This window comes from Bison bison, unplaced genomic scaffold (assembly GCF_000754665.1).
Source record: "Bison bison bison isolate TAMUID 2011002044 unplaced genomic scaffold, Bison_UMD1.0 scf7180017864181, whole genome shotgun sequence".
NCBI classification, from domain to species: domain Eukaryota; kingdom Metazoa; phylum Chordata; class Mammalia; order Artiodactyla; family Bovidae; genus Bison; species Bison bison.
Window position 1 is genome coordinate 2,022,006 of NW_011494753.1, and position 22,413 is coordinate 2,044,418.

Sequence of the window (22,413 nt, forward strand, 5' to 3'; positions counted from 1 at the left end):
ATGGCCTTCTTTAATTGGTGACAAGTTGAACAGTTGCAATGAAACTGAGATTTATTTGGTTTCTATTTCTAGTAGTAATATATAGTTGTTCTTGAATATGTGACTAAAATGTTTGCTTTCATCTTATTCAATTATCTCTCTATAATAAATATTTTTTCAAAGAATAGAAACAAAACAAAAAAAAAAGATGTACTTGGTCCTTTACAGAAAATATTTGCTGACTCCTGAAAGAGAGTCATTCTTCACAAAGTGATCTGGGGGAAATTTGTTCTGTAGAACGTGATCCAGTGTTACAAGAGGAAATACAATCAAAGCACTGGAGGGCCCAGAGGGATGGGAGACAAGTAAGCCAGGTTCTAATATCTCTGCCCTCTGCGACCATCACCCTAACAGAACATCCCCTAAAGCTGCACGTCTACTGACAAAGAGGCTGCTCCAGGGAGGAGATGGAAATTTTTCAGTAAGACAGTGATGAAGCCAATGCTAGCAATGAAATGTGGTTTCATGAGGCCGGCCCCTCTGACCTCCCCTGTCCCTAGTCTGCTGTGGCTCACATCTGCATCTACCACCTGCTGAACACCCACTGACCATCCTGACATAGCCTCTATGGGTCTGTGCTTTGGGGAATTACGAGTAAAGCATTATGTTCATCTCACATCTGGAAAGACAGCAAGAGTCTCTCACCTCTTGTGGTCAATCCACCAAGGGACTCAAAATGTGGACAAAACAGGGCAGCCTTTCCTTCATCTTCTGGTCCTCTTTCTCTCACATCTGCTTTTTCTGCCTGTTTTCCCCTTTTCTCATCCTCTCCATCCCTCCGTCCCTCCCTCCTTGTCTTTTCCTCTTGTTCTCATCACCACCCTTTCATCCGTCTCTTCCATCCAGTCTTCCAGGTCCTTCCTCTCCAGCCCCCTCCTCTCTCCCTACCTCCTCTTCCCCGTCCTTCCGATCCTTCAACCCCTGTGCCTAAGATGCTCCATAGGGCTAGTCCTGTGCTAAGGCTGGCAGCGTGGGGCAAAGCAAGCCCTGGCTCCTGAGAGACTGAGTTCCCACGGTGGGTGGCCAGACAGTGAACCCATAAGGAAACCTCCCAGCACAGTGGCCGTACCTTGCCAGCTGGAAGCGCAGTGTGGTTCGTGGGTGGTACATCTCCAAGGCGGCGATAAGGTCGAAGGCCGATGGTGCCAGCATGGTGACGAGGGAGACCACCACACTCACCTACCAAGAGAATGCACGCCCCACCGAGCTTCTTCAAGGGCCCCCCACCCCCGAATCTCAGCCTACATCACCTGACAATTGATCTCGAAGCCTAATGTTTGGTAGGGGAGAGGGGTATTCAGAGGATCATGCAGTTCTTACATGGAAAACCTCCCCCAAATCTTAGCTAATTAGCTGCTTGACAAGGCCACTTTGCCATGGGTTTATTCTTTCCAGTGGTGGCGGTGGTAGTTTAGTCACTAAGTTGTGTTCGACTCTTTGCAACCCCAGGGACTCTAGCCCACCAGGCTCCTCTGTCCATGGGATTCTTCAGGCAAGAATACTGGAGTGGGTTGCCATTTCCTTCTCCAGGGGATCTTCCTAAGCCAGGGATCCAATCCACGTCTCCTGCATTGCAGGCAGATTCTTTACCAACTGAGCCCCCAGGGAAGCCTTATTCTTTCTAGGAACTTTCCTTAAAATAAAGACACTCATACATGCCATTTGGGATTCACTGGTGTCTTGGCCGCCTTCTTCAATTACCATCTTATTCTATTTATACTTTTCTTACCTTGGATAGAAGAAGAAAATAACTGCAGCTGTTAAGAACAGATAAGGAAAGTCTGAGAGGTAATAAATATTCTTTCTGCACATGCAAGATTTAGAGCATTACTTTTGAATGACTCCTGTTTCTCTGTATTTATGGCAAGTGAAAGCAGAGGCTTAGCTGGTACATGAGAGGTATGAGCTAAAGAAGAAATAATTTCTGAATTTATCTTTCAAAAATTTATCTATCCACACACAAGCACATATTTCTATAACCCACTTAATTGACATAAAATACAGAGGTAGGAGAAGAGACTCTGTAATGCAGTCTCAGATTCTGAAAAATTATTGTACATTGAGGATGAATGTATTGGCTGCACACTTTGTTTTTAATTATTTTTATAGAAGTGGTCTGAGAGGTGGCATTTGTGCTACTTCTGCCATTCAAATATTTACAGGTAAATCAAACCAAACTTTCAGGACCAGAGTCTTACAATAATTAGTAAGAATTATAAAACTGCTTATAACTTTCCTCTTTGTAATCTTCTATTTGTGGGAATAGTCACATAATGGAGGGGAAAGGACTTTTACAAAAATGAGCCATTGGTGTGAGGCTATTTTGGGAAGCATTATTGTGACTTAGAAATACAGAGGGACTTCCCTGATGGTCCAATAGTTAAGAATCCATCTTCCAATGCAGGGGATGCAGGTTCGATCCCTGGTCGGGGAACTAAGATCCCACATGCCTCGGGGCAATTAAACCTACATGCTGCAACAAGAGAAGCCTGCACACTGCAGTGAAGACCCAGCACAGGCAAAATATAGAAATATGGAAACCGCCTAAATGTTCAACAATCCCCACATGGTCAACTTCAACACATGCAATGGAAGACAATGCAATTGCTAATGCAAATGCTGGTTAAGTCAGTTTCTGGAAACATGCATATAAAGAAACACAAAGCCAAGAAAGCAAAGCACAGTCAGCAGTGCAACTCCAAGGGAAAGAATGTACAGATCTTGAGGGTGGTTTTGAATCAAAACCTTCCTCATTAAGACCAGGGATATCATTCAGCCAAGCCTGAGTGTTGCCACTCTGGTTCCAAGCCCTTGTGATCCGTGCTCTAGAATAAGAGGACTACAGTTTTTCCATGGAGATACTTCCAGTGAATCCACTTAAGAAACACCACAGGGGGGACTTCGCTGGTGGTCCAGTGGCTAAGACTCTGCACTCCCAGTACAGAGGCTGTGGGTTTCATCCCTGGTTGGGGAACTAGATCCAACATGGTGCAACTAAAGATCCTGCATACTGCAACTAAGACCTGGTGCAAATTAATTAATTCATTAAAAATAAAAACTAAGAAACACCCAGGAAACAGAGGAGGGTCTGCCACTGTGTGTGGGTACCTCGTTCTTCTCCCAGAGTGTCAGCTCCTTCTTGGACTGTGCCAGCTTCTGGGACCGGTCCACCACGAAGTAGATGAGATAGATGCTCCCAGCGAGTGAGACAAGCACCAGGATGTTGGCGACGACCCGCAGACAGATAGTCACTGCCCTGCAGGGAGAGGCAGATATGGGGACAGTACGCTAGGCTCCACACAGGGAGCCCAGATGCATGTCTTCCTCACATTTTGACAGAATCAGGAGGATTCAGGATTTGTGTGTGGGAGAGAAATGAGAACTGGACTTTCTGCTGATTTGTTTGCTTGTAATAATGAATCACTGAATGAGATATTTTTGAGTGGGAATGTGTTCAGGATGGCTGCAGCTTTCACATTTGAGGGAACATCAAAATCACCTGTGAGGTTTACTCTGCGAGACATGCTAAGAATATGGACTCTTGGGTCTCACTCTCAGAGATGTTAATGCTGTCAATCAAGGTGGGCATTGGAGGGATCTGCATTTGCAGCACCTTGCAGGTAATCCTCATGTGGGTGGTGCTCTCTGCCCCCTGAGAACACAGATGGAGTCCCATCCTTTCATTTCATAGCTGAGGAAGCAGCTGCCCCGAAGAGTCAAGGGCATTTTGGGGTCATAGAAATTAATGACAAAGAGAGGGCTAGAATCCATTTTCCAACACCCTATGGAGAGTCCATCCCCCCATAACAACTGCTTCCTCTCAGGGGCTGGTGTTTCCTCAACTCCCCAGGTCTCCAGCATGCCCTGGACAGGCTTTCTGCATCGCAGGAACTAACCATGAGCTTAAACCACCAGTGAGGATGGACCTAGAGACTGCCATTCAAAGTGATGTAAGTCAGACAGAGAAAAACAAACACAGCACAATTAGCACTTTTACGTGCAATTTAGAAAAGTGGTAGAGATGACTTATTTGCAAAGCAGAAAGAGAGACTGATGTAGAGAACAAATGCATAGACCCCAAGGGGGTAGGATGAATTGGGAGGTTGGGATCAACATATAAACATTGCTCTGTATACCAGTCAATCCTAAAGGAAATCAACCCTGAATATTCATTGGAAAGACTGATGCTGAAGCTAAAGCTCCAATACTTTCGACACCTGGTTCAAAGAGCCAAATCATTGCAGAGACGCTGATGCCGGGAAAGATCGAGGGCAGAAGGAGAAGGGGACGACAGAGGATAAGATGGTTAGATAGGATCACCAACTCACTGGACATGAATTTGAACAAACTCCAGAAGATAGTGAAGGACAGGGGAGCCTGGTGTGCTACAGACCATTGGGTCGCAAAGAGTCAGACATGACTGAGCAACTAGACACTCAACAGGGAACTACATCCCACATGCCGCAACTAAAACCTGTCACAACCAAATAAATAAATAGTAAATATTCTTAAAGAGAGAAAAATTATAGGGTTCCCACCTACCACATTATGAGATGGATAGATTTTAAGAGAAAAGAACTGCCTGACGTTGTATGAAAATGAGATAGACTCTGGTGATTTGGGCACCAAATTAAAACAGCTTATCAATGACTCTAGTATGGGGAGTTTGTCATACATACAGGTTTTTGCTTTTCTTCTTTTCCTGTTCTTCCAGTATAGCCTCCTTTAAAGAAAGACACATACAGTATTGAAAGCTTAGTATTATCATTAATCATAAATTTTTACAAATAGTTTATGAGAGAAATGACTTTTCCAGTATTTTTAATCATAAATTCAATACCTAGACTTCATTCTATAAGACTCTATTGATATCAGCACTTTGTATAATAATAGATTTAAAAAGGCAACTAGAGAATGGAAAGAAGAAATGGAGAAGTAAATTATTTAGATCATCAAAATGATCTGAATCATTTTTTTCTCAGAAGCAGGCACCATTTAGCTGTAATGTTGTTGTTCAGGAGCTCTGTCTCTGAATGCTTTTTACTGTGTTATCTTCTAAGTCAACACTAAGAGCTTGTATCTCCCACATAGATGTATTTATTCATTTACAAGTTAAATACATGCAACATGGTAGTAATCCATTATGCAAATTAACACAGATACACACATGGAAATTTTAGAAGGATGAAATTTTTTTTAAAAAGTTCCAGTGTCTTCCTCCTGTACACCATCAGATTGTTTGGGGCATGTGGGGGGCGGGGCGGGAAACACATCATGTCACATGACTTTGGAGACTGTTGCTGCCTTGGTCTGAGCACTGTGGGAACAGGACCATGCTGACCCCCAGCAGAAGGCCAGCGGCTCTTGCTATAAAGGCTGTGGTCTGCAGAGCCCTGACTCCTGGCAGCCTGGACAGGCTCCCTAACTCACCCTGATGCTGTTCACGATGGCTGCGGTTTTGCTCTCGGCCGCCTCTGGGTTTCCAATGAGGTAATCCCAAGCGCAGAACACCCGCCAGCAGAATGTGTAGTTTTCATTGGAAGCACTGGCGAGGCTCATGCGGGAGTTCTTAGCCATCCTGCACAAGAGGACCAGAGAAAACCATAATTCAAAAAAGACGCATGCACCCAAATGTTCACTGCAGCCCCATTCACAATAGCCAGCACATGGAAGCAACCTAAACATCCACCAACAGAGGAATAGATGAACATGTGGTGTGTATAAAAATGGAGTATTACTCAACCATAAAAAGAATAATAATGCCATTTGCAGTAACATGGATGCAACCAGAGATCCTCATACTAAGTGAAGTAGGTCAGATAAAGACAAATATCATGTGATATCACTCATGTGTGGAATCTTAAAAAACAAAAAGTCTACAAATGAACTTACCTACAAAACCAAAGCAGAGTTAAGATGTATAACATAAACTTATGGTTACTGGGGGTGGGATAAGGGTGGGGGAGGGATAAACTGGAACATTGGGATTGACACATACATATTGCTGTACATAAAACAGATAATTAATAAGGATCTGCTCCATACCATAGGGAATGCTACTCGATACTCTTTAATGGCCTATGTTCTAAGAGTGAACTTGTGTATATGTAAGCTTCCCCCAGGTGGCGCTAGTGGTAAAGAATCCACTTGCCAATGCAGGAGATGCAAGAGATGTGGGTTCAATCTCTGGGTCAGAAAGATCCCCTGGAGTAGGAAGTGGCAACCCACTCCAGTATTTTTACCTGGAGAAGTCCATGGACAGAGGAGCCTGGTGGGGTACAGTCTATAGGGTCACAGAGAGTCGGACAGGACTGAGCAACTGAGCACATTAGCACACATATGTAGGTATAACTGATTCACTTGGCTGTACACCTTAAACTTACACAACGTTGAAAAGTCAACTAAATACTAAATATTTAGCCTAGCAGAGCCTAGGCTGGGTTCAGCCCCACTTGTGGCTTGTGTCCTCAACCACCTGCTCTGAACAGTGTGAAAACAGCACGTTCTTGGGTGAGTCCATTGCATAAGCTCGCTCATCACTGGTGGTCAGGAGGTCCCTGTAAGTGTGTGCACTCACTGCACGTGTGCAGCTGTGACTGTGAAAGAAAATTCTTTTTTTTAGTAGTCTGATGTTTTTATTGTGTTTTTGCGTAAGTTCTGGCTCGCGAAGGATCGGAAATTTTTAAAAAGATTTAAGAAATCTTTTAAAAGGTTCTTCATCGCAGATCGTTTAAGCAGCACTGTTCTAGAATCATTACAAGTCAGCCATACATATACCATGTAACTATAGGTAGAACCAGTGCAAAATAAAGAACACATTAAAGTAAACATTCCAAGTGAAAGCTCAGAAATAAGGTATCTTTAACTTAACAATGCTCAAGTACTTAAATGTTCTTATGAGAAAAGCAGTGGTATGGTCTAAGCATGGGAAGTAAAGTAAGTAAAGTCAAGTCGCTCAGTCGTGTCCGACTCTTTGCAACCCCATGGACTATAGCCCACCAGGCTTCTCCATCCATGAGATTTTCCAGTCGAGAATATTGGAGTGGGTTGCCATTTCCTTTTCCATGAAACAAAATTCTTTACTTTGAACTAAATCAGTTCTCCTTGGAGCCCCTGCCCGATGAAGCAACTACCCCACCAAGTGGGAGCCTGTTAGATACCTCTTATACAGGACTTTGCATTAGATGTAAGGCAGGAGTCGCAATTCTGTCCTCAGGAGAAAGTCCTCCTGTTCTTCAGGCCAGAGATCCCCAACTCCTGAGCCATGCACCAGTACTGGTCCGTGGCCTGTTAGGAACCGGGCCGTTCAGGGCAGCAAACGAAACTTCATCTGTACTTCAGCCGCTCCCCATCTCTCTCTCATTACCCCCAGATGGGACTGTCTAGTTACAGGAAAACAAACTCAGGGCTCCTAGAGTGTGCATAATGGCGAGGTATATAATTATTTCATATTACAATGTAATAATAATAGAAATAAAATGCACAATAAAAATAATGCACTTGAATTATCCCCAAACCATCCCCTACCCTCCATGGAAAAATGGTCTTCCATGAAAATGGTCCCCAGGGCCAAAAAAGCCTGCTGCTCTAGAGCTTCTCTCCTCTTAGAAGCTTTTCCCTTTCTGTCTATCCATGTTTCCTGCTCCAGAGTTGACAGCAATTTGTCTCTTAAACTGTAACATCCAGAAAAGGGTTCGTGTTGTAGGTGGGGTCTTGAGGCCCCCCAGAGGCTAAGCTGGAAAGCTTCCTGTGAACTTTCGGCCCTCAAGTCACTCTGCATCTCCCTGTATGTGAGTATGCATGCTCAGTCACTCAGTTGTGTCTGACTCTCTGCAGCTCCACGGACTATAGCCCACTAGGTTCCTCTGTCCATGGAATTTATCCAGGCAAGAATACTGGAGTGGGCTTCCATTTCCTTCTCCAGCGGATCTTCCCAACCCAGAGATGGAACACACATCTCCTGCTTCTTTTGCACTGGCAGGCAGATTCTTTACCACTAGCACCACCTGCTGTTTCTTCTGTTTTATAATAATTTAATTATAACCATAATTATAAACAGAACCTTACATATCAATAAACATATTTCAACAATATTCTTATTGGCTGGTTTTCATCATGTTCCTGTTTTTCTTTAACCTTTTATTGCTTATTAGGGTTTTGGACTGCAAGGAGATCAAACCAGTCCATCCTAAAGGAAATCAGTCCTGAATATTCACTGGAAGGACTGATGCTAAAGCTGAAACTCCAATACTTTGGCCACCTGATGCAAAGAACTGACTCATCGGAAGAGACCCTGATGCTGGGAAAGATTGAGGGCAGGAGGAGAAGGGGACGACAGAGGATGAGATGGTTGGATGGCATCACTGACTTGATGGATATGAGTTTGAGCAAGCTCCGGGAGTTGGTGATGGACGGCAAAGCCTGGTGTGGTACAGTCCATGGGGTTGAAAAGAGTTGGACATTAACTGAACTGATAGCAGATTAACAATATTGTGATAGCTTCAGGTGCAGAGTGAAGGGACTCAATCATACATATACGTGTCCCCATTTTTGCATGAACTCTTAAGGTCCTCAAGTCACTGCATCTCCCTAGATTTTGTCTGCTTGATGATAATGATGATGATGACTGTTTTATCTTTTTTTATCCTAATCCCTTCTACCTGAACTTTGCTATGATGACACAAGGGGCAGTGTGATGAAGACAAGCTGGTGTGTACACAAGATCGGAGCTTCCCTGGTAGCACTAGTGGTAAAGAATCCGCATGCCAATGCAGGAGGCACAGGTTTAATCCTTGGATTGAAAGATCCGCTGGAGGAGGGAATGGCAATCCCCTCCATTCATGCCTGGAAAATTACAGGAAGAGAGTAACCTGATGGGCTATAGGTCATACAGTTGTTGCAGAGTCAGATAGGACTGAGCAAGGACACCAGGCCTAATCTGTAACATGGGCAGATGTATGCCCTGACTTTGCAGGATTAGTGACAAGATGAAATGAGATCATCCACAGCATTTTGGCATGGATTTTGAGGAACTGAACGGACATACTTTTTTAAGAGGATGATGAAGCTGTAAGCAAACACCGCCATCCCCACCAGGAAATAGGCCAAGGGCAGCCGGTAGCCAGCTCTCCCGATCCGTCTCTCCCTGCCATAGTAGCCATAGAAGAGGACTGAGTACTGGAGGTAACCCTGCAGAGAGAGCACTCGATGTCATTTCTGACTCCCAGGTTCTAGAACATTCACAACCCCCTCCCACCTCGAGACAAGAACGTGGCTGGGCCTGAACCTCACCCCCAGAGACCAAACGGTGTCCAGATCTTGGGCAGATGCAATATGCTCCTTGGGGATGGTCTTGCTGGCTGTGCTTCCAAACGGTTGGCCTGCAATGAGCTGGTGACAGAGGAAAGGCAATCACACAGTCCTCTGGAAGAAAAGGGGCCACTGATCTCCATGCACTTGTGAAGATGCTGCACCTACAAGACTCTTAGGAAGTGGATTCTTCACAAGTGGCCAGACTTTCATTTGCCTGATCGGGGCCAGTCTGAGTGTGCTCTCTAGTCTGGACATGGCTTCTAAGGGAGGATATTTGAAGCCACTGGGTTTCTATAATGGCATAGGAAATGGTCCCATTTGCTTTGCAAAGATAAAGTTTAGTTGAGAAATAGATTTTACTTTAACACAATGTCTGCACACTGGCCCATAAGCCAAATCCAGCCTAACACTTCCTTTTGTGTGGCCCAAGAGCTAAGGAAAGTTTGAGTGGTGGTGGTTTAGTGGCTAAGTCATATCCAATTCTTTGTGACCCCATGGACTATAGACCCCCAGGCTCCTCTGCCTGTGGGATTTCCCAGGCAAGAATGCTGGAGTAGGTTGCCATTTTCTTCTCTGGAGGATCTTCCCAACCCAGAGATCAACCCCACATCTACTGCTTGACAGTTGGATACTTTACCACTGAACCACCTGGGGAGACCATTGCATATTTTTAAATGGTTGGAAAAGAATCCAAAATTGCTTCCCAGGTGGTTCAGATGGTAAAGAATCTGTCTGCTATACAGGAGACCTGGGTTCAATCCCTGGGTCGGTAAGATCCCCTGGAGAAGGGAATGGCTACCCACTCCAGTATTCTTACCTGGAGAATCCCATGGACAGAGGAGTCTGGGGGCTACAGTCCATGGGGTCGCAAAGAGTCAGACATGACTGAGTGACTCAGCACTCATAAATAAAATTTTATCGGAATGCAGCCACACTTACTAGTGACCTAGGGCTTATCAGTCACGTTTGTATGATGTAGCAGATTTAAGAAGCCCACAAAGACTGAAATATTTACTATCTGGCCCTTTACTGAAAAAAGGTCACCAAGCCCTGTTTGGACACATAGATTATCCTTCCCACCAGGATAATGAGTGTGCCTGTCTTACGCTACAGCTCTAAACATCTCTTCTTTATAACAAACGGCACTTTAAACTCTCCTGATATAGTTCTTACCTCTGGAAGAACAATAAAAGCACCTGTCATAATCGTGAGCACAATATTGATCCCAAATAACCATCTCAAGAATATGAAATAAGAGGCAACACCAGATCCAAAATGACCTAAAGAAAAACAAGGTAAGGAGCACAGTTTAAAGAAAATTCTCCCAGTGTAAGAAGTTCTCTGTAAAGCAACACTTATTTTTTTTTCTTACATCAGCAGGACATTGACTAAGAATGCAATAATGTCCCTATCAGGGTCTTGACCCATGATGATCATTCAGAAGGATTAACACATTCCTTTATATCTACCAGTTACATACATACATCCTTAATCCCTAATGTCACACTTTCCCTCATGTCATATGGATCTAAAATGCTTTTTATCAGATTTACATTTCATCTACGTTCAGAAATATCAGCCTCTTTTGAGGATTTAAAAGATTTCTTTTTCATTTTGCATAGTTTGGAAAATTCCAAGGATATTGTAAGGATTCTTTTGTCTTAATTTCAAAAGAAATAACAGCGTGTTAGATGTTAACATTAGGTGAAAGTGGTCAAAGGGGTTATTAGAATTCTCCTTGCCACTTTTCCATACATCTAAACTTATTCTAAAATAAAAAAGGACATTTAAAAACAAATTTCCGGGACTTCCTTGATGGTCTAGTGGTTAAGACTCCCTGCTTCTACTGCAGGTGGCCCGCAGGTGGACCACTCCCTGGTCCTGGAACTGAGGTTCCTGCACGCCCCACAGCATAGCCGAAAAATGACTAAAAACAAATTTCTACTGAGAAAACAAGGGGGCTTAGAGGAGGTTTGATGGGGATGTAGGTGACACTTCTGATGACTTTCTGGAGCAGGTGGACTTGTATCACACTTTGGAAAAGTAGCATCTTGAAATTTTATTTCAAATATATCTTATGTTTCATAATAAGTAGTAAAACACAAAGAAAGCCAAAAAAAGTCACTTACTCCAAGGCTACTAAATTAAAATCACTACTACAATTACTTTCTAGTAAATTTTTAGTGGAACCATCCATTGTCATCCTATATGTGTATTTTTTGGTATAAAACTGCCATGTCTCTACATATCCAGGGTTAACAATCTATTATGAACATTTTCTCATACAAAATGTTTCCCTATAAAATGAATTTTATTGTTCCATAATTTATTTAACTTAAACTCAACTCCCTGACTTTTTGGAAGTTTCTAACTTTTCACTAGGTAGAGTATTTGCTAGCATAAATGATTCTGCAGAAATCAGTTTCTAAGGTCAGATTTCCTAGAATCAGAGCCTGAGAAGTCCTGGGTGTTCTTTGGAAGGAATGATGCTAAAGCTGAAACTCCAGTACTTTGGCCACCTCATGTGAAGAGCTGACTCATTAGAAAAGACTGATGCTGGGAGGGATTGGGGGCAGGAGGAAAAGAGGACGACAGAGGATGAGATGGCTGGATGGCATCACCGACTCGATGGATGTGAGTTTGAGTGAACTCCAGGAGTTGGTGATGGACAGGGAGGCCTGGCATGCTGCAATTCATGCGGTCGCAAAGAGTCGGAAATGACTGAGCGACTGAACTGAACTGAACTAAACTGAACATGATTTATATCCCAAAGAAAGGGAATGCCAAAGAATGTTCAAACTACCGCACAATTTCACTCATCTCACATGCTAGCAAAGTAATGCTCAAAATTCTCCAAGCCAGGCTTCAACAGTACATGAACCATGAACTTCCAGATGTTCAAGCTGGATTTAGAAAAGGCGGAGGAACCAAAGATCAAATTGCCAACATCTGTTGGATAATCGAAAAAGCAAGAGAGTTCTAGAAAAACATCTACTTCTGCTTTATTGACTATACCAAAGCCTTTGACTGTGTGGATTACAACAACTGTGGAAAATTCTTGAAGAGAAGGAAATACCAGACCACCTGACCTGACTCCTGAGAAACCTGTATGCAGGTCAGGTAGCAACAGTTAAAATTGGACATAAAACAACAGATTGGCTCCAAATCGGGGAAGGAGTACGTCAAGGCTGTATATTTTCACCCTGCTTATTTAACTTAAGTGCAGAGTATATCATGTGAAGTGCTGGGCTGGATGAAGCACAAGCTGGAGTCAAGATAACCGGAAAAATATCAATAACCTCAGATATGCAGATGACACCACCCTTATGGCAGAAAGAGAACTAAAGAGACTCTTGATGAAAGCGAAAGAGGGTGAAAAGTTAGCTTAAAACTCAACATTCAGAAAACTAAGATATGGCATCTGGTTCCATCACTTCATGGCAAATAGATGGGGAAGCAGTGAGAGGTTTTCTTTTTTTTTGACTCCAAAATCACTGCAGACGGTGAGTGCTGCCATTAAATTAAAAGACGCTTGCTCCTTGGAAGAAAAGCTATGACCAACCTAGACAGCCTATTAAAAAGCAGAGATATTACTTTACCAAAAAAGGTCCATCTAGTCAAAGCTATGGTTTTTCCAGTAGTCATGTATGGATGTGAGAGTTGAACTATCAAGAAAGCTGAGTGCTGAAGTGTTGATGTTTTGAACTGTGGTATTGGAGAAGGCTCTTGAGAGTCCCTCGGACTGCAAAGAGATCCAACCAGTCCATCCTAAAGGAAAGCAGTCCTGAATATTCATTGGAAAGACTGATGCTAAAGCTGAAACTCCAATACTTTGGCCACCTGATGGGAAGAACTGACTCACTGGAAAAGACCCTGATGCTGGGAAAGATTGAAGGCAGAAGGAGAAGGGGACGACAGAGGATGAGATAGTGGGATGGCATCACTGACTTGATGGACATGAGTTTGAGCAAGCTCTAGGGGTTGGTGATGGACAGGGAAGCCTGGCATGCTGCAGTCCATGGGGTGGCAAAGAGTCGGACATGACTGATCGACTGAACTGAACTGAACACAATATATTGAGGAAGCAATCTCAAGAGAAAGTGGGTCAGAGGAGGTCAGGGGAAAGAGCTGAGCAAAAATGTGGTCTCAACTTGAACCTGGCTTAGCCTAATCCCATGGGGAGCTCTGGAGGGCAAGTTTCATCATAGTGTTGGTTCCACTTTGAACAAGAAGCTAGACTTGAATACCCCTTAGTCATCACCTGTAGGCTCTCCAGTGGGGCTGGGGGAGCAGGTGATGTCTGCCCAACATCTGGAACAATGTGGGCCAAGACTAATCCTCGAGAGAAGGGAGCGGCCAGAAGTCATAGCAGCCAGTGCTCAGAACAGCTGAAAAAGGGTGGACCAGACAAGTAAAGGGATCTGGGAAGGGAATCAAGTGTGTTTGATTTTGTTGTGGCTACTCTTTTCTCTGGTTGTTAGGGAATAGAAGGGTTCTATCAAACAGTATAAAGATTTTGAAGATGTTTGGTTCAAATTACCACTTTCCCCTAGAAATAGCATCCCAATTGACATTTCTACCACTGGTATGAAAGGGATTAATATCACTTAAATGTTAAAAATGCTTTTCCCCTCCTCAATTTGTAATCTAACTTTTACCTCTATTTTTTATGTACATAAAATTTCTTTTATGTGTAGTTAAATATAACAGTATGTTCCTGGGTGATTCCTTCTTTACTTTCAGAATTTGACAGGCTTCCATTCTCACATCACAGTACTTGTATTTCTTTTTATTCCCTCATGGTTTCCTATTTAAATCAAATCCCTTATGATTATACAGTGGAAGTGACAAATAGATCCAAGGGATTAGATCTGATAGACAAAGTGCCTGAAGAACTACGGATGGAGGTTTGTGACACTGTACAGGAGACAGTGATGAAGACCATACCCAAGAAAAAGAAATACAAAAAGGCAAAATGGTTGTCTGAGGAGGCCTTACAAATAGCTGTGAAAAGAAAAGAAGTGAAAGGCAAAGGAGAAAAGGAAAAATATACCCATTTGAATGCAAAGTTCCAAAGAAGAGCAAGAAGATATAAGAAAGTCTTCCTCAGTGATCAATGCAAAGAAATAGAGGAAAACAATAGAATGGGAAAGACTGGAGATCTCTTCAAGAAAATTAGAGATACCAAAGGAACGTTTCATGCAAAGATAGGCACAATAAAGGACAGAAATGGTATGGACCTAACAGAAGCAGAAGATATTAAGAAGAAGAGGTGGCAAGAATACACAGAAGAACTGTACAAAAAAATATCTTCATGACCCAGATAAGCATGATGGTGTGATCACTCACCAAGAGCCAGACATCCTGGAATGCAAAGTCAAGTGGGCCTTAGGAAACATTACTACGAACAAAGCTAGTGGAGGTGATGGAATTGCAGTTGAGCTATTTCAAATCCTGAAAGATGATGTTGTGAAAGTGCTGCACTCAATATCCCAGCAAATTTGGAAAACTCAGCAGTGGCCACAGGACTGGAAAACGTCAGTTTTCATTCCAATCCCAAGGAAAGGCAATGCCAAAGAATGTTCAGACTACTGAAGAACTGCACTCATCTCACATGCTATCAAAGTAATGCTCAAAATTCTCCCACCCAGGCTTCAACAGTACATGAACCATGAACTTCCAGATGTTCAAGCTGGATTTAGAAAAGGCAGAGGAACCAGAAATCAAATTGCCAACATCCGTTGCATCATCAAAAAGGCAAGAGAGTTCTAGAAAATCATCTACTTCTGCTTTACTGATTATGCCAAAGCCTTTGACTGTGTGGATCACAATAAACTGTGGAAAATTCTTCAAGAGATGGGAATACCAGATCACCTGACCTGACTTCTGAGAAATCTGTATGCAGGTCAAGAAGAAACAGTTAGAACTGGACATAGAAAAACAGACTAGTTCCAAATAGGGAAAGGAGTAAGTCAAGGCTGCATATTGTCACCCTGCTTATTTAACTTATATGCAGAGTACATCATGAGAAATGCTGGGCTGGATGAAGCACAAGCTTCAATCAAGATTACTGATTATATATATATGTATATAATATATATACAATATATATTATACAATATACAATATTATATAATATTGTATATTATATAAGGCATGAACTGACAGAGAACTGACAGAGCTCCAGAGGAATGTGGGGCTGTTTTTATCCTGGGAGGTGGCAGAGACAAACACTATGTCTCCCACCTCTATAGACCCCTGGGCAGCCTCAGTCAGCACTGTGTGTACAACGGCCCTGACTGCCCAGTGTAGGAACCAGTTCGCCCCAGACCCATCTCAGACCTCACTGCTGGCTGCCCACCAGCACCACCTCCCACCCTACTCCTCCAAGCGCCAGCACTTACTTTCAATTTTCTTTATCCTCATTTCCCAGGGGATGAAGATGACCACGAAGTTACAAGCCAGGCGAGCAAACTTCCGCCACAGCTAGAGAGAAGGGAGCAGGATTAGAGGACTTGACATTCATGATGGTGGCAGTGATTGTGTGGAGCCCAGGTCCTACATGGGGGTGAGGCTCCCAGCGGGCATGCTCAGTCGCTCAGCTGTGTCCGACTTTTCAAGCCGGTGATCTGTAGCCACCAGGATCCTCTGTCCATGGGATTCTCTAGGCAAGAATACTGGAGTGGGTTGCCATTCCCTTTTCCAGGGGATCATCCCGGCCCAGGAATCAAATCCAGGTCTCTTTCATTGCAGGCAGACTGTACCATCTGGGCCACCAGGGAAGACTTTTAAGAGCAAAGTGAACACAAAATTAAGCAAAACCAAGGAAGAAATGGGTCCTAATTTCAGGCCTGGGTTATTGAGATTTGGTAAGGCTTCTAAGATCATTGGGAACAGATGTGTACTAACAACATGTATCATAGCTTATGAACAATCTGTCCATCCAGAGTGTGTACTGACCACCTACATTGTGTTTCCAATACCTCGGATACAAATCATGAGCAAGACGTGTGAGGTATCAGCTGGTATGGAGTTTGCATCCAGGTAGAAGGGAGGAAACAACGAAGAATTCAACTCATTAGAACTGGGGGATAGCTTTTTGAAACAAAGGGTCAAGGAAGGTCTATCTGGGGAGGTCATACATGAGCTGAGATGTGAATGAAAATTAATCAATAGTTCAAAAATTAATTAGTCCTTAGAGGAGCTACCTAGAAAGGGAGAATAGCTAGCAGAAACCTGTGGGTTAGCATTAGCTGGGCATTTTACAGGAAAGAATAAGAAGAAAGGAATGAGAGGAGGTCAAAAAGGTAGGAAATGGCTGATCTGGTGGGTCAGAGGAAGGAGTCTGGATTTAATTCTGAATGCAATGTATATACAATGTACATTAATGTATGTAAGATGGACTATCACTCAGCCATTAAAAGGAACAAAATTGGGTCATTTGGAGATATGTGGATGGACCTAAAGTCTGTCATATAGAGTGAAGTAAGTCAGAAAGAAAGTACATCAAGGCTGTATTTTGTCACCCTGCTTATTTAACTTATATGCAGAGTACATCAAAAGAAATGCTGGGCTGGAAGAAGCACAAGCTGCAATCAAGATTACTGGGAGAAATATCAATAACCTCTATGCAGATGACACCAGCCTTATGGCAGAAAGCAAAGAACTAAAGAGCCTCTTGATGAAAGTGAAAGAGGAGAGTGAAAAAGTTGGCTTGAAACTCAACATTCAGAAAACTAAGAACATGGCATCTGGTCCCATCACTTCATGGCAAATAGATGGGGAAACAGTGGAAACAGTGTCAGACTTTATTTTGGGCTCCAAAATCACTGCATATGGTGACTGAAGCCATGAAATTAAAAGACGCTTACTCCTTAGAAGAAAAGCTGTAACCAACCTAGACAGCATATTAAAAAGCATAGACGTTACTTTGCCAACAAATGTCTGTCTACTCAAGGCTATGGTTTTTCCAGTGGTCATGTATAGATGTGAGAGTTGTAGTATAAAGAAAGCTGAGCACCGAAGAATTGATGTTTTTGAACTGTGGTGTTGGAGAAGACTCTTGAGAGTCCCTTGGACTGCAAGGAGATCCAACCAGTCAATCCTAAAGGAAATCAGTTCTGAATATTCATTGGAAGGACCGATGTTGAAGCTGAAACTCCAATACTTTGGTCACCTGATGTGAAGAACTGATTCATTGGAAAAGACCCTGATGCTGGGAAAGATTGAAGGCAGGAGGAGAAGGGGAGGACAGAGAATAAAATGGTTGGATGGCATCACTGACTTAATGGACATGAGTTTGAGCAAGCTCTGGGAGTTGGTGATGGACAGGAAGGCCTGGCGTGCTGCAGTCCATGGGGTCGCAAAGAATCAGACACAACTAAGCAACTGAACTGAAGTCAGCAAAAGAAAAGCAAATATCATATACTAATGCATATGTATGGAATCTAGAAAAATGGTACAGATGAACCTATTTCCCAGGCAGAAATATAGACATACTTGTAGAGAAGGGACATGTGGACATGGCGGGGGGAGATGGGTGGGACAAACTGGGAGACTGGGATTGATATATATATACTACCATGCATAAAATAGGTAGCTAGTGAGAAGACGTTGTATAGCACAGGGGGTTCAACCTGGTGCTCTGTGATGACCCGAGAGGAGGGATGAGGGTGGATGGGAGGGGATATATACACACATATATAGTTGATTCACTTTGTTGTACAGCAGAAATTAACACAACATTGTAAAGCAATTATATTCCAATAAAAAAGACACAATCATTGATCACTATCATATGAGATATAAGAATGAATAAAGTTAACCCCGAAAAAAAAAGGGGTAGAGAAATGATGTTATGAATGAGGAGGGGAAGAACCAAAGTGTCAGAATGAAAAAATCTGCTGTCTTCATAGTGGATGGTAAATGCTTTTGGAAAACAATTGATTAATATTTATCAAGAACCAAAAAACATGGATCATCCTTTTTTCTACAGAGGTCATAGTTTTGACATGTAGCCTAGAAAAAAGACTTTTAAAAGACTGGAAAAGCCATCTGTACAAAGACAATCTTTGCAGGTCTGTTTACACTAATGAAAAATTAGAAGCTATTTAAATATCACCAGCAGGCAAGTAACTAATTAAATTAACATACATCTTCCTGATGGAATATTACAGAGTCATCGAAAACAATAAGTACAAAAACATGGTGAAAAATAAAACAGCAACATGGAGAAAAATCCTTGTTATGGTGTTACCTGAAAAAAAGAAAGCAAGACAAAAGTATTTGTATACTATAATTACTCTGGGGCTTCCCTGGTGGCTCAGATGGTAAAGATTTCACCTGCCAATGCAGGAACAGTGGGTTCAATCCCTGGGTTGGGAAGATCCCCTGGAGAAGGAAATGGCAACCCACTCCAATATTCTTGCCTGGGAAATTCCATGGACAGAAGACCCTGGTGGCCACAGTCTATGGGATTGCAAAGAGTTGGACACGAGTTAGTGACTAAACAATAACAACACAATTAGTCTGATGTGAAAATTATATATCCAATGACTGAAATGTGAAGTTTAAAGAAAGATACTAGCAAAGCAGTAAAAGTTACTCTTATCTACTTTATCCCCCGCCAAAAGATACTATGGACAGTAGAGGATTAGAGTGGAAGAAATAATTTTTTTCATTGTTTTTGAAGCATTTATGAAAATTATTGGAATGTCTTTATTAATAGATACTTTCATGTATACTAAAGTTCAATGGTCAGTAACTGGATAGGAAAAGTAACAAGCAATAATCTAGCACTGTATTATAAAGTGAGCATTGGAATATGCCTGCAACTTTCTTATTAGATGAAATACAGTGAAGAAAACCCACACATGTAAGTGGGCTTCACTTGGGAAAGAGGCCAGATCATTCTCCCAAGGGAAGATCTCCTTTTTCTGATGAGTTGGGCTTCCTCCGGGAAGCATAATTTGTTAAGTGACGTCACTGGGACTTCAAATGCAAGTTTTGGGAAACTCGGACCTTCGAGCTCACCATACTGTTCAACAACTATTAATGAGGGATGTTTATAACCCATATAGTACAGCAAGTGCAAGGTTAATTACAACTGCCTGGGCTAGGGGACCAGAGGAAGAGTGGGCACCTGCGTGTGTATGCTCTTTACCTTGGCACCCGCCGCTTGGTAGCCTCGAGTCCTGGTCAACCGCCCTTCAAACTTCAGCACAATATCCTTTGCTCGCCTGAGAAAAGAACAAAAACTTGGTGGTGAGCACAAGTTTATCACCCGGGTAATCTCAGCAACACATGTGAATGTGCAGTAGGAATAGATAGCCAAACAGTGGAGAAGAGATGCACTTATGCAAATCTTGCATTTTCTAACTTTTGACAACCAGTTGTTGTTCAGTCTCTAAGTCGTGTCTGACTCTTCGAGACCCCAAGGACTGCAGCATGCCAGGCTCCCCTGTACTGCACTATCTCCCAGAGTTCACTCAGACTCAGGTCCATTGAGTCAGTGATGCCATCCAAACATCTCATCCTCTGCCACACCCTTTCCCTCCTGCCCTCAATCTTTCCAGTCAGTTGTAGATCAAACCAGTCAATCCTAAAAGAAATAAACCTGAATATTCATTGGAAGGACTGAAGCTGAAGCTGAAGCTCCAGTACTTTGGCCACCTGGTGAGAACAGCTGACTCCCTGGAAAAGACCCTGTTGCTGAGGAAGACTGAAGGCAAAAGGAGAAGAGGGTGGCAGAGGATAAGATAGTTAGATGGCATCACCAATTCAATGGACATAAATTTGAGCAAACTCTGGGAGACAGTGGAGGACAGAAGAGCCTGGTGTGCTGCAGTCCATGAGTCACGTCAAACGTTACTTAGCGACTGAACACCAACAACAGACGGGGCCTATATCAGTGAAAATAATAATTCATTTCATTTCATTCATTCATTATAAAATTTTAGGTCAATTTTTTTCTTTTCTGATTGGGATATAGGTGCTTTATGATGTTGTGTTAGTTTCTGCTGTTCAATGATGTGAATCAGCTGTATGCATACATATATCCCTTCCCTCTTATACCTCCCTCCCCATCCCCATCCGACCCCTCTAGGTCATCACAGAGCACCCAGCTGAGCTCTGTGTTACAGCAGTGGAGCTTCCCACTAGATATCTTTTTACACATGGTAGTGTATATGTGTGAATGCTATTCTCCCAATTCATTCATTACATTTTCCATGCAAGCAACTTTCTGCACACCTGTTTAGGTCAAGTACAGTGGAACACAGAGGTGCATAAAATACAGTTGTTCCCCTGGAATAGCCCATTAGCTAATAAGGATGACAGAACTGAAGCAACCATGGGAGAGGGTGGGTGTGTAAGGACTGAGTAGGGGGCCAAGGCAGCAGTGAGCCAGGCTGGGACCTAGGACCCTTTCCTGTAGTGTGTGCACCTGGACACACCTCCCAGGCAACAAAATACAAAGAAACTAAAAAGAACTAAAAATAACTGCCTGCACGCACAGTTGAGGCAAATTATGGACGATAAGATAAAAAGAGACCAAAACCCAAACTGTCACTTCTGAAGAGTCAGGAACAAAAGCAGGGTACTGTGCATGCCCCCTGCACACAGCACCACCTCAGGGTGGGCAGACCACCTAAGCCACCCCTCCGGCCTGACCCCTGAACACACCCTACCCTCACTGCATGTAAGGAACAAACTTGTACACCCCGCCCTGCTTCAATGAGCTGGCAAACAAGGGAACCTGTTATCTGTTCTTGTTCCCCCCTGCTGCAGCAGGGACCCCAATAAAGCCTCGTCTGAATTTCTTGTCTGACCTCTGGTTAATTTCTATTGATTAAGGAGGCCAACAGCCAGTTGTGGACGTGACTGGTGATGGAAGCAAGGTCCGATGCTATAAAGAGCAATATTACATAGGAACATGGAATGTTAGATCCATGAATAAAGCAAATTGGAAGTGATTAAACAGGAGATGGCAAGAGTGAACGTCAACATGTTAGGAATCAGTGAACTAAAATGGACTAGAATGGGTGAATTGAACTCAGATGACCATTATATCTACTACTGTGGGCAAGAATCCATTAGAAGAAATGCAGTGGCCATCATAGTCAACAAAAGCATCCAAAATGCAGTACTTGGATGCAGTCTCAAAACTGACAGAATGATCTCTGTTTGTTTCCAAGGCAAACCATCCAATATCACGTTAATCCACGTCTATGCCCTGACCAGTAATGCTGAAGAAGCTGAAGTTGAACAGTTCTATGAAGACCTATAAGACCTTTTAGAACTAACACTCCAAAAAAGATGTCCTTTTCATTAGAGGGGACTGGAATGCAAAAGTAGGAAGTCAAGTAACACCTGGAGTAACAGGCAAATTTGGCCTTGGAGTACAGAATGAAGCAGGGCAAAGGTTAATAGAGTTTTGCCAAGAGAACACACTGGTCATAGCAAACACCCTCTTCCAACAATACTAGAGAAGACTCTACACATGGACATCACCAGATGGCCAACACCAAAATCAGATTGATTATATTTTTTGCAGCCAAACATGGAGAAGCTCTATACAGTCAGCAAAAACAAGACTGGGAGCTGACTGTGGCTCATATCATGAACTCTTTATTACCAAATTTCGGCTTAAATTGAAGAAAGTAGGGAAAACCACTAGACCATTCAGGTATGACCTAAATCAAATCCTTTACAATTAGGCAGTGGAATAGATTTAAGGGCCTAGATACGATAGATAGAGTGTCTGATGAACTATGAACGAACATTCGTGATATTGTACAGGAGACAGGGATCAAGACCATCCCCAAGAAAAAGAAAAGCAGAAAAGCAAATGGCTGTCTGAGGAGGCCTTACAAATAGCCGTGAAAAGAAGAGAAGTGAAAAGCGAAGGAGAAAAGGAAAGATATACCCATCTGAATGCAGAGTTCCAAAGAATAACAAAGAGAGATAAGAAAGTCTTCCTCAGTGATCAGTGCAAAGAAATAGAGGAAAACAACAGAATGGGAAAGACTAGAGATCTCTTCAAGAAAATTAGAGATACCAAGA

The 22,413-nt window shown here is 42.8% G+C and overlaps 1 protein-coding gene across 1 annotated transcript in view; it reads right to left on the reverse strand.

The window, feature by feature from the left end:
* Positions 1–22,413, reverse strand: part of TMC3 (transmembrane channel-like 3) — a 53,799-nt gene that overhangs the window by 26,352 nt on the left and 5,034 nt on the right. The window contains exons 3-11 of the mRNA XM_010843246.1: positions 19,514–19,589; positions 15,756–15,837; positions 10,525–10,631; positions 9,331–9,429; positions 9,086–9,228; positions 5,470–5,617; positions 4,719–4,762; positions 3,148–3,295; positions 1,109–1,218 (exon numbers count right to left, since the gene is read on the reverse strand). Coding sequence (XP_010841548.1) covers positions 1,109–1,218; positions 3,148–3,295; positions 4,719–4,762; positions 5,470–5,617; positions 9,086–9,228; positions 9,331–9,429; positions 10,525–10,631; positions 15,756–15,837; positions 19,514–19,589 — 957 coding nt within the window. The remainder of the gene's footprint in view (positions 1–1,108; positions 1,219–3,147; positions 3,296–4,718; positions 4,763–5,469; positions 5,618–9,085; positions 9,229–9,330; positions 9,430–10,524; positions 10,632–15,755; positions 15,838–19,513; positions 19,590–22,413) is intronic.